Consider the following 12,708-nt stretch of genomic DNA (forward strand, 5'->3'; position numbering starts at 1 on the left):
GAAGAAAATGAAAGGTGATGTTTCCCTTGTTTCTTCAAGGAACGATTACTCCGGCTGTAGGTGACGGAAATTCATGGGACTTGGACAGTCAGGTTCAAAATGTCTTTCCCCATCGTATGATGAACCTTAAAGTGGTGAGTTTTATGAAAACTTCTTGCACGCAAGAAAAATACAGAACACGACTTTTAACTTCCGCGCCGCAGTCTCCTAACCGTACAACGTTGCACTCCTGCCATTGGCTGATCACCACGCACACCCTCTGCGTGGCCCCGCCCTAAATCGCTTCTAAAAGCGTGCGTCATATAGTCAACTTGGATGTTCAGCACGGTCCTGTCTTCACGTATTATTCTTTTACTTTTTTGGTCATGTTTTAATTCACAATGAGGAATGGATATAGAACATTGACTGATGCAGTGACGATTAGTCACTTTTAGAACCTAAAACTTGGTCCATATTTTTCATTAAATTACCTACATCTGTTATGCAAACACTCGAAGTGTTATGTATTTCAGCAGTTATAAATTACTCTTTAATAAAATCATATTAATTAACACGTGATTAAATTAAATTACAGCCATTCCAGTTGTCACGGACGTTACAGTTTTACTAATGTAAAGCTCTTAACATTAAAATTAAATGTATTTTGTGAACTTTTTTAAACATGAAACACAGTAAATGGTGATGACCTCCCTACAGAAAAAACTATGTTGAGTAAAATGTATTATTATTCCGAAAACTGAAAAAAATGTTCAGTCACGGATGTCACAGAATTTGTGAACTCACATTACAGGCTGTGAACTAAAATTTAAAAATCCAGGTTACTGCCTGAGACAAAATTCATTTTATACTCATTGTGTTGATCTGCAAGCTTTACAGGTTCTAGTTCTGATCTATTAATTCACAAAAACGAAAAGGAAATGATTTTATAATTGCTTTATTCATGTCACGATGTTACATGGAATTCGTCACGGATGTTACATCTGACATAATATATGACAGACAGTTAAGATTTGTACTGTTCTACCTTTCTTAAATTGATAAGATTACATGGTATAATTAACACAATTATGCAGTGACACATAATTAAGTCTCTAATTAGAAATCAGAGCAAATAATTTTATTTATTGGAAGAAACCATGGATTGAAGAAAAGTCTTGTGTGGTCATTATCGAATTTGTAATTATTATAACACAAATAGGATTTTAAAGACTTTTCTTAAAAATAAAAATCCTACAAGCAGATTTTGCTTTTGAAATCATAGATAACTCTACTTCCATTTTCCGTTATAGTTCGATTAGATAGAATGCGGACCACCTGCTTAATGTTTATTTATTTTTCATCCTCTTTATTAGGTACGAATAAATTGACAGTTTTTCCATACTGCTTCAAGAAGATCACACGTAAATCACCACTGTTTCGCAAAACACTTGTCTGACACACTGCAACATAGTTATGGCTAACCTGAGTCTTTCCATGACCAGTGATGCAGACTTCAACGTATACTCAGGTACAATATTCACATTGAGTTCACATAGGTCTAATTCTTCGGTTTTCGAGTTATGTACAAGTTCATTTATGTTGTTTTCAACAGATGCATCATCATCATCATCACAGTCATCAGAATATGATTCAGATCAATTTTTTTGGTTTGATGTATTTCTTGTATTCCTGGTGCCGTTCGCACGTACTCCCATCGTTTGTTCAAAAATACTAAAGTTTCTTTTGTCTCTTGGTTACAAAAAGAACCTCAGTTGACTTACATTGAGCTTCAGTGACTTTGAAGAATTTTTCAGCATTTTGAACAGTACTAAGTAGTGATTTTACTGCTATTGAAGAATATGAGCCCAAAGCTGAAGGGTTTGGAGGTGTATTGGTCTTCATCGCTTCGGCTTTTTTCCTCCTCCACTCCTGTACCCTCAATCTAGTCTTTTCTCTCCTCAAATTCAAAAGGTTTTTGTCTTTTGCACACTTTTCCTTTTCTTCTTGCCTTTTTAACCTATTTCTTTCTCTATCCTTTTCCAAATATGCAGCCCATCTCTCTGGATTTTCAGATTTCATTTTAGCTCTCATTTTTGCCATTCTAGGAGCAGACTTTGCAGGTGGCATTATCTGCAACAAGAGAAAACATAAACTTGGACCAAATTATAGGTTATTTTATGTTTCTGTTAGCTACCATTGATTTTAAGGACATTTCATTATAACATAAAAAATAAATTCTAGATGGAACGAAGAAAAATAATTTCATTTTACTCTATGACTTAATAAAATCAAGTTCTACACATCAATAATATATTTCAAATCTCTCTGAATTATACCAGTAATAGGTTATGTAACATGGACTATAGTTCATAAAGTTAGACAACCCAAACCTAAAAGTATCAGTGGTGATAGAAATGTAACATCCGTGACTTGTAACATCCGTGACATCTATTTTATTCTTATTTAAACTCAGATAATATCTTTAAGATGGTAGGATGCAAGTATTTTACTAGAATGTCAACATTATCTACTTTTGACAAAAACAAATTTAGTTCAATTCTGTATTTTTAAAAAGTATCTTCTTTTTGTCACGGATGTTACACCATGTACATCTAATTACTGTTTTACATTTAATTCATAAATTTACTCACCTTGGTCTTTGAAATTCAGTGTGTAGACTCTCAAAACATAAACTCAGCAGTAAACTTCCTGAGAATGGAGTTAACAGTTGAACTGCATGTCTATAAGGGAGCTGCCAACTTAGTGAATGCTACTGGCCATGTATCGCCAACTAAAAGCAGCTATTTCTTGTAACAATAAAACATATCAAATATATTATTTTTAAAAATATCTCAGCAGAATAATTAAATGAGAAGTTTTATCTACTCATTGCATGCAAATAGAACATATTTTTGATTATTATTTTTTTTTTGGTATAATTCCCTCTTTACCCGGAATGGCTGATTATTAGTTCAGCCTTGGTATTGTTATATTTGCAATTATTTGTAGTAAATTTTTAATGGCTGTTAGTGAAGATTTTGTAATTCCTTCCACAGATCCAAGCACTGGAGTTGGATCCGAACCTGTACAGAGTTGGTCAATCCAAGATCTTCTTCAGGGCTGGTGTACTTGCTCATCTTGAGGAGGAGCGTGACTACAAAATCACAGATCTCATTGTAAACTTCCAAGCATTCTGCCGTGGGTACTTAGCAAGGAGGTAAGTTTCAATATTTCTCATCTGATGGATGCCCTCCCTGATGGCATTGTGGTGACAAACACTTTTGCCCTGCTATCAATGGGCCCCTGATTCGATACTCACACAGAGTGGTTCAGATCCCACTTGAAACTGTAGGTCCAGACTCAATTAGCCTATCTGTGCTTGAAGTGGATTTGGAACATACATTGACTTGGCATCAGCTCATTCCGATAGACTGCTGTGCCATCTGACATTTTCCTTTTCAGTCATATTTTTTAAACTAAGTTTTTCAGCGTTGGCATGCTAGTTGCAAAATGGTACTTAAATACCAAAGTCCAGTTTCAAATCTTACAAGCCAAACCTAAGTGCCCTTTTTGCTTGTGATGTTCCCTATATAGTATTTAATTCACAATACCATTAGATTTTTATGAAGTAAAATGCCTTAGAAATGTTATGATTTGAGAATAGTGAACTGTAAAATATTGCCCAGAAGGAGAGAACTAAATTTTAAGTAGCATGTTAAAATATGAAATGTAGTTCAAATTGTAGTTAAATTATTGTAAAACGTACTTTTCAGGAATTACCAGAAACGCCTTCAGCAGTTGAATGCCATCCGTATCATTCAGAGGAATTGTGCAGCGTACTTGAAACTTCGTAACTGGCAGTGGTGGAGACTATATACTAAAGTAAAACCTTTGTTGGAAGTAAGTATTTTCTTTTTAATATGCATCTATCAGTTTTATAGCCATTGAATATGTAGCAAGTGAGTTGAGCTAAATGTAGTTTGTGCATATATTAGAATATATTAAATTGTATAAATAAAATTATTAAATTAAAATATACCTGTAAAGTTATTGTTTGACCAAAGTACTTATATATGCATAGAGTATACACTCTCTCTCCACATTTTTTCCCCCCCTCTTGATTTTACTCTTATTCAGATAAATTTGCACATAGCTACTTAAACTGTCCAATCTTATAAAATGTGCCACTTAATGTGAACAAGAGTGTACATTTAGTTCTTCATTATGAAATATCATTTTGAGTCTTTGGATCAATAATAATGAAGAGCGTACCGAGATAATTTACTCCTTGTCTTTTCTCTCCTGCAAGGCAAAGGAATCTTGAAATACAAAGCTATAGTGGAAGCAAATTTAATTTGGGGGGGGGGATATTGTTGAGGCACTGGAACTTGCTGACATGGATAATAAAATGTGTATAACGACAACATTTTAAACCTTAACTAAAAGTGTAAATTTTTTTTTCATATTTTATTGTCCTAATTATTGAAGCATGAAGAAAATGAGCTGATTTTTAGGTTAAGGTATCACATTTAATATGGGCACGATATCTTATTTTTCATTGTAAAAAATAGTTTTAATTTTTTTCTGATTATTCAATCATGAGAGCCCTCTGTGGGCATGACCTTATAATGGTGAGACTTGTAACTCTAGCATTCATAGTGTTCAAGATATTAAGTTTTATTTAGAGCAGTACATAATTTCAAATTTAATGCTTAAAACCAAGCTCTGTGTTGTACGAACTCAAGCTGTTGGCATGGAAGTCATTGTGATGCGATTGAGTGATTATTCTTGTTGTGTTTTTATATTTTTCTAAATTGTTTGGATACTATTGTGCAAGAATATTCACATTTAATCATGTCTTGGTGGAACATCCTGTAGCGTGAATTGTGAAATTTACGTGTAATTGAGAAATTTGAAGAAGAGAAAAGTTTTCATACTCTACCACCTAGTGCACATATTTTTGGTGTAAAATAATTACCATTATACTAATTAGAAATATGTATTTTTTTAAGGAAAACGTATTATTGAAGGCTTTAGTAGTGATAGCAGTAGTTGTTTTTAGAATACTAATTTGTATACCTCTATTCTTAGGTTACTAAACAAGAAGAGAAGTTAACCCAGAAAGAAGATGAATTGAAACAAATCAGGGAGAAATTGGACCAGCAACTTAAGAGTAGTCAGGAGTATGAGAAGAAATTCCAGCAGGTGAATTAGACTTTCATTACCTTTTTTTCTTCCTTTTTTTAGTAATTGTGTAAATAATATTGGAGATAAAATATTGTGTTGTAGAGTCTTCATTAATTGAGTATGTTTAATGTAGTTTTTGTTTGTTGTGTTAATGCTTCATAAGTTTTCTTAATGGTATTTTTCTTGTATTGTAAAATTCTCTCTTGCAGTTTACTGTTCTTACAAGCACATAGACACAATTTTGAATGTGACCCTTCGGAGAACACACACTTCCTTCATCAAACATTTATTCATGTATATTTATATTCATGTTCATTTAGGGGGATCACACCTCAGGCTATGTGAGAACCTGGTGCTAGGGGATATTGGCTGAGAGAGGTGCACTTGTAAGTTGGGGGGGGTCCTACTTTGGAGAGCAATGGTAACACTCAAGCAAAAGGGGGCTTGCCCCTGTGAAATAAGAACAACACTTATATTGACTGGTCTGGCAGGGTTGTGAGAATGATAGAAAAGCATATAGGAACATTTGTTTACCTGTACAACTCGATGTGAAGATAGTCTCGCTGATTCATAGATAAAACCCTCCTGAAATAAGCTTCGATAACACACTACTCCTCGCTGTAACTCCTTTGGTACTGATTGATAATCCGACTATAAGTCTGAGGCAACAACTATTCACGCCATAACATTCTTAGTACATCTGCTGGTATAACTCTGAAGCAACGACTGTGTATGCGATATATTTCTGATAGCAACTGGGGTGAGAAACTATTTATGTGGAATTTGAACTTTCGATCGTTGAAGCAGTTGACGAGAGCGCATCTCTCGATAACTGTGTTTTTAGCATAAGGCTGTGTTTGCATTATGTTTCCTGCGATTTCCGGAAGAATGCTTATCAGGGGTTTTTTACATCCTCTGAAGGTCGCTGGTGTAATTTGCTTGAAGGAAGATCTTTCCAGCTTCTTTCGACCGGGCCCTTTTTATGAAGTGATTAGACTATCGGGTTATGATGCCCGGGTTCGAGTCACGCCTTCGGTGCGGTACATATTATTGTTTGGTTATGAATAAATGTCTGATGAAGGCAGTGTGTGTTCTCCCGAAACGTCACATTGAAAATTGTTTGTGTGTTTGTAAGAACCGTAAACTTTTCAAGAGAAATAATTGTTAAGGGTAGTTTACAATATTTTAAAAACTTGCCATAGATGCTTTTAAGTAAGAGGAATTTCCCTGAATAGTGAGATGGAAGTAAACTAGGGCTGACACCCATTTTACTACAGTGAAACCTCGATTTTATATTTCTCCATGGACTAAAATGAAAATACTATAAGATTTTCCTGCATTTTGCTGAATAAGAGTTCTACTGTATTGTTTTCAAGAAAAGACGAATCAAGGATAAATATTACGTACTCTATCTTTCACTATCAGTTATTTTTTCTCATGGGGCTGAACTGATAACAGTGCTTGAAAATGGTAAGAATGAAAAGTTGTTCAAAATATTGGTTAATAGTAGTGTGTAGCTATTGCATCAAAATATCAGAGATTGCTTCAAAATATTCAAGGATTAAATCAAGAAGACTTATATGGGCAGCCTGTGTGGTACAAATGGAGAGGAAAAAAAGAGTTTACAGGATTTTTGTTGGAAAGTCTGATGGTAAGAGACCTGTAGGAAGGCCAAGATGAAGATGGAAGGATAACTTTGAGATGAACCTAAAGGAAATCTGTAAGGATGGAAAAGATTGGATTGATCAGAATATGAACAGATGAAAGGCTTGTGTTGCTGCAGCCTATCACTCCCCCCCCCCCCCCCCATCATTTCATAGCTGTACGATAAACTTGGTTGGAAACCCTACATCACATGCTCTGACGTCTCGCTACATAATCTCGAGACTTAATGTCCGAGCCAGGAGAATTGCTCAACCACTTCGTCTCTGGTAGCGTAACTACACACACACACACTGGGGGAAAGTTCTACTTCAGTTAAGTATTTCAATTAATATCGCCCTATGACTATAGGACATATACGGGTGGGGGGGGGGTGAACACTCAATTTAGTTGCCAAGAAGTCAAGGTTATTTACTGGTTATTTATATAAACATTAGTGATGTTAGAATTCTTGTTATTAGTAATTACTATTTACTTGTTAATGCTTTGGTTGTAATAAACATGAAATTGAAAAGACATTTGGTTGTAATTTATAATTATTTACTAAGGTCTAATGCTCTCACTACTAGGTATGTAGTTCTATGGCTCTTAGGAAAATGGGAGCCCAGTCTAACTATCCACTGCGTGGTACGATGTTCACACGTAATTTGCTTCTTATGTAGAGGCAAAATACATGGGGATGTCATAAGCCATAAACCTTCAAGGTTAAGAAGGCTAGAGAGTTAGTGTTAAAATACTTATGTAATGACAAAATACACTACTGTTGCAAAATAAATGGAGAGATCGAATTTTCCATAATTTGCAGGTTAATTAGACACGGCAAGCGTGTTGCGTGACATTTTTGTGGACCCTCCAAAAGACCAAAATGCCAAACGTATTGGCCACTATCGGTAACTAAAGTGCAACTGATATTTTCCAATACCGATGCATCAGCATCAGTGTTGGCTACCTACTTTCTCATGTTACTGTTTGTTTGTGAATTAAATTATTACTTCAATCAACATTCATGTGTGTTGGTGGGAATTACATTGGTCTTTCCACTTGCAGGCACTGGAAGAGAAGAACATCCTGGCAGAACAGCTTCAGGCAGAGACCGAGTTGTGTGCTGAGGCTGAGGAGATGAGGGTTCGACTGGCAACTCGCAAGCAAGAGCTAGAGGAGATCCTTCACGACCTGGAAGCAAGGATAGAGGAAGAGGAGGAGAGATGCACGAACCTCACAAATGAAAAGAAGAGGCTTCAGCTAAACATTCAGGTATTTTGTTTTCCTTTTTCTCTAATATTTGTACTCTTGAACAGTGCTCACGTTGACCAGGAAAAGTTAAGAAATAATTGTGCGTATTACAGGTGAGAGGAGAGCAAAAACTGAAATATTTTTGATCTTTATGTGCAAGGCAATACAAGAAAAACAATGATCTTACTGATTTTCCAACTTGCTAGGAGAAGATTGTTTATTTTTTTAAATATTTTTTTGCAAAGTAAACACTAGAAATCTACCATGTGCATTACAAGAACTTAAGGGGGAGAGGGACAATTTCCCCTAGGTCTTTCTCGCTGCGGCAGCTGGCGATCACTGTTGCCAACTTCATTCTTTTGGAGCTAGATCTTACTATTACGTGAACTGTGGTACCCGCCCCTTGCCCCACTATGATTCCACCAATCTAGGCGGTGAAAATTACGAATAAATTGCCATCACTTTAAAGCTAATGGTAATAGCAGCGTCCCACCCCTCTGACACCTAAAATTACCCTAGGAGGCACTTTATGCAGCCTTGGTTAATCTTGCTCATTGAAAGTCATCTTTAGCTCTTTTATGCACATCAGGTTTGGCAACACTGCCAGCATGGCCGTAGGAGGCAAGGAGAAATGCATTAGGCTTATGGAACCATTATTTTATTTGTTCTCTCGTGAATATCAAACATCGAATGACGTAGAAAAGTACATGGACGGAAAAAGGACATGTTGAACTATGTCATAGTACTAGGAAAAGTCGAAACTCCCATTTGATTAGCCATAACTTGGAGTTGAATTTTATTTCCCATAAGGAATACATGGGATTCTGTAAATACTTATTGATCATATTTTTCAAACATCGTGTCTAGCTTACTAATCAACTTTAAAAACAGTTTCCACTTGCAACACAGAGAAATTTATACCTTTTGCATACTAATCCCTTTTGTAAATAGCAGTGCCCAATCCGACGATATTGAAATAAATGCACAACTGGTGCGTAATTGTCCCTCTTCGCCTTAAATAAATAAAAAAAAAAATTGTAACATCAGAATTTACTTCAGATCAAGGAGAGGATGAACCATGTGAATGAATTCCACTCCATTTTAATAACCATAATATTTGCTGATTTTGTGAATTGCCTGCGTTTCCAAATATGTCAAAAATATGATTCATTTATATGTATGGAAGATTTATTATTTTTTGACACAATATTTTGACAGTATCAGTCATCAGATAATTGAATATATCTTGGTTCAGCCACCTGACAGTTGGATATAGTTGAAACATTGTGGTAACAAGTACAGTGGAATCTCAATTTTAAGTTTTTCAGGGTACCAATTTAGAAAAAATTTTAAAGGGAATTTTTGTTTTTATTATCATTTATGTATATGTTATGGTGTTGTGCTTGCTATTGGCTACTTGCTTAAAATGATTTCTCCCATCTTGATAATGGGTAGAACTATGTTACCATGTGAGTAGAGGAGAAGCATTGCGGACCAGAGCCATCCAACCTGTGGCCTACCATTGCTTTTCACATGTTCCACCTTAGTACTTGTAAACTTAAATTAGTATATTATGATTATCTTTAAAGTAATCATATAATATAACTTGCCTCGTGACTACTGACACTACTACTTTCTTTCCGATGTCAATTATGAGTAATTTGAATAAGAAGAATTGTAGCATGTCTCTATTGTGTGACTTTCCCCCCATAGGATCTGGAGGAGCAGCTGGAAGAGGAGGAAGCTGCTAGGCAAAAACTCCAGCTGGAGAAGGTTCAGTGCGATGCTAAGATCAAGAAAATGGAAGAGGATCTAGCTCTGACAGATGACACCAACCAGAAGGTACTGCTGTGTGGCTTCATCTTTAACAATAGTTATATCACACTCATATGCAACTAATGTTTATATTTTGCAATGTAGTTGCAAACTACCAGACATTCGCAATAATAATATTAAAATAAAACAAATAGGCTTTGATAGAGCAGAAACAGGTACTTCAAGATGAAACAGTTCTTTTCACACTGGTGGATGCAGTGCTACCTTGTTGCTCATCCAATCAGGTAAATAGGGTGTCTTCAAGATAAGCCCCCCCCCCCCCCCCCAATGATTGAGAAATGTTCCATCTTGCTGGAAATGAAACTCCTCACCTTCAAACCTCTCTCAAAAACAGACTCCCAATTGTTTCCTTTGATTTGTTTCCTTGCAAACAACTGTTAAGTAAATTCTTCATAAATTAGTCTCGTACATGGCATTATTGATTTGTGCAGATGCTTCAAAATTCTATTAATTTTCGATTTCTCATGAGCAGCTTTTTTTGTTATTCTTTCTTTTTTCTTCTTCGTCTTGTTCTTGTGATCATGTGAGTTTCAAGTAGCTTATTTTCTCTTGCAAAGATTGTGGATATCCTTGGTCTTATGGTATTTTAAACATTCCCATGTCCTTCAAAATAATAACGAGTCAGTTGGTGCAACTCTTTCAAATTCTTTTCAACATCACTTTAGGAGAAATTTTGTTTCCTCTAAATTTCAACTCATTTCAGTTGTGATTTCATATTAATTACATCTTGAAAGAATGAAAATTCGAGATATAGTTTGTCTACATTTTGGGAGGACACCCTATTTGTGACAATTTTTGTTTAAAAATGGTACCAAATTTAACTGAATTTTGTCAGTGTAAGCCTATTTTCTGTCACATATCTTTAAAACAGTAAAACCTGCTGAAGAAATACTAAACAAATGTAATTTTTCACAGTTTGAAAGATCATAGTGTTTTTAGAGGAATTTTTTGAAAAGATTTTCTGGTCCAGTTCGAAGGTAAAGATGCTTTGATCATGCAGATCCAATTGTAATGAATGTTTCCGTGTTTCAGCTGCTGAAGGAGAAGAAGGTGTTGGAGGAGAGATCAGCTGATCTGTCCCAGACCCTGGCAGAGGAAGAAGAGAAGGCGAAGCATCTCACGAAGTTGAAAGCCAAACATGAAACGACCATTGCAGATCTAGAGGAAAGGTACACTCAAAACATTAACATACATGAACTACATACTTTGATGATAGTTTTGTGGAACCCTGATTTCACATTAATTTTTCCAACCTAGTAATAACTATTATGCCATGACTAAGGCAATTTTCACTTTTAAAATCCTAATTTATGAATCAGTTGTACTTAAGTTGGTCAGTAATTAATTAGTATTTGGGTCAGTTAAATCAGTAATTTGAACCCTTTTACTACTTTGGTTTGAAACATAGAATCAAGCTTCCACTATAATTTCTGACCTAATTCTTGCATTTTCACTAAGGGTGGGTGGAATTTTAGTACTGTTTTGTCAATGGTGAATTAACACACACACACTTAAAATATTGCGAAACACAATAAATTTAAATGTGCAGGATTAATACAGTAAACACCTTATTAAATAAAATGAAAGTTTATGGCAATAATTTGTTCTGGGATTTGGAGTTTACATTCGTGTATGTATGATTTTTTTTCTCCACTAATGAACCAAATTGCCATCCCATCTAGACTCCTAAAGGAACACCAAGTGAGGCAGGAGATGGACAGAGGAAAGAGGAAGATGGAGACAGAAGTAAACGATCTCAAGGAACAACTGAATGAAAGAAAATCACAGGTGAGTTACTGCAATGTACACTGTGTTGATGAGAATCCTTTTGAATAACTGAGTAAAGTAATAAGTTGAAATTTGTCCTTCGTGACAAACTATACAGTTTTTCCTTTTTCTATTTTATTCCTTTCCCTTTCCTCGTTCTCTTGCTTCCTTGTTTTTTCTATTTTGTCCCTTGTTGGTTTGTTCCTTTGTAACTTTCCTCTTCTTTTTTGTTTCTTTGTCCCCCCCTGTTACTTTTCATTTTCTCTTTTATATCTTCCCTCACATTACATTTCTTTGTTTTGGGTGAAATAAGTATTTAATTTACATCATTCATTTACAAACTTGCAGATATGTAAATTGATTGATTGAATTGATTTAGTATATTTTATGTTGCTTCTCTTCCACTTTAGCCTCATCACAATGATGAGCCGACCTCCATGGCAGAGTGGTTAGCACAGTGCACTACCATGCCAGAGGTCCTGGGTTCAAATCCCAAGCCTAAGCATGGGTGATCTTTGGGATTCACTTATCAATTTCGTCACTCATCTTCATCTTTGCAATTCTCCAAAAATGACAGAAAAGTGAAGTAAAATCAACCAAATCAATTAAATGATGATGAGGGTGAATGGTGACTAGATGAAATGGATTAAGGGACAATCGCACACACATGTGGATGGCACAATGCAAGCTCCCCACTGGCTGGGAGTCCAGATGCCAGAGACTTTGGGGTTCTTTCAGCCCCACCGATGTGTAAAGAATTGACACATGCAGTTCAAATTAATAAAACATGATAAAAGTTGTATAGTGTGTTGTTGATCTAATAAGATACATACTTGAAGTGCTAAACCTTCGTAATACTCAACTGTCCTTTCCTGTTTCGTAGGTTGAAGAGCTCCAGCTGCAGTTGGGCAAGCGGGAGGAGGAGCTGGCTCAGTGCCTGATGAAGATAGACGAGGAGGGAGCTGGTAAGGCTCAAACGCAGAAGCAACTCAGGGAGCTCGAATCGCAACTCTCGGAGGTAAGGATGCTGTCTGTTTTCACCCA

General features: G+C 35.7%; 1 protein-coding gene across 3 annotated transcripts in view; it reads left to right on the plus strand.

Annotated features, from left to right (window-relative positions):
• The window catches only part of zip (myosin heavy chain 10), a 159,907-nt gene that overhangs the window by 108,778 nt on the left and 38,421 nt on the right, over positions 1-12,708 (plus strand). For all 3 annotated transcript variants that reach the window (XM_083110829.1, XM_083110830.1, XM_083110831.1), the window contains 8 exons: positions 3,036-3,196; positions 3,753-3,879; positions 5,071-5,184; positions 7,876-8,082; positions 9,775-9,903; positions 10,930-11,066; positions 11,580-11,685; positions 12,548-12,682. In XM_083110829.1, the coding sequence (XP_082966955.1) occupies positions 3,036-3,196; positions 3,753-3,879; positions 5,071-5,184; positions 7,876-8,082; positions 9,775-9,903; positions 10,930-11,066; positions 11,580-11,685; positions 12,548-12,682 (1,116 nt within the window). The remainder of the gene's footprint in view (positions 1-3,035; positions 3,197-3,752; positions 3,880-5,070; positions 5,185-7,875; positions 8,083-9,774; positions 9,904-10,929; positions 11,067-11,579; positions 11,686-12,547; positions 12,683-12,708) is intronic.

Source organism: Lepisma saccharinum, chromosome 24, assembly GCF_977018435.1.
Source record: "Lepisma saccharinum chromosome 24, izLepSacc3.1, whole genome shotgun sequence".
NCBI classification, from domain to species: Eukaryota; Metazoa; Arthropoda; class Insecta; order Zygentoma; family Lepismatidae; genus Lepisma; species Lepisma saccharinum.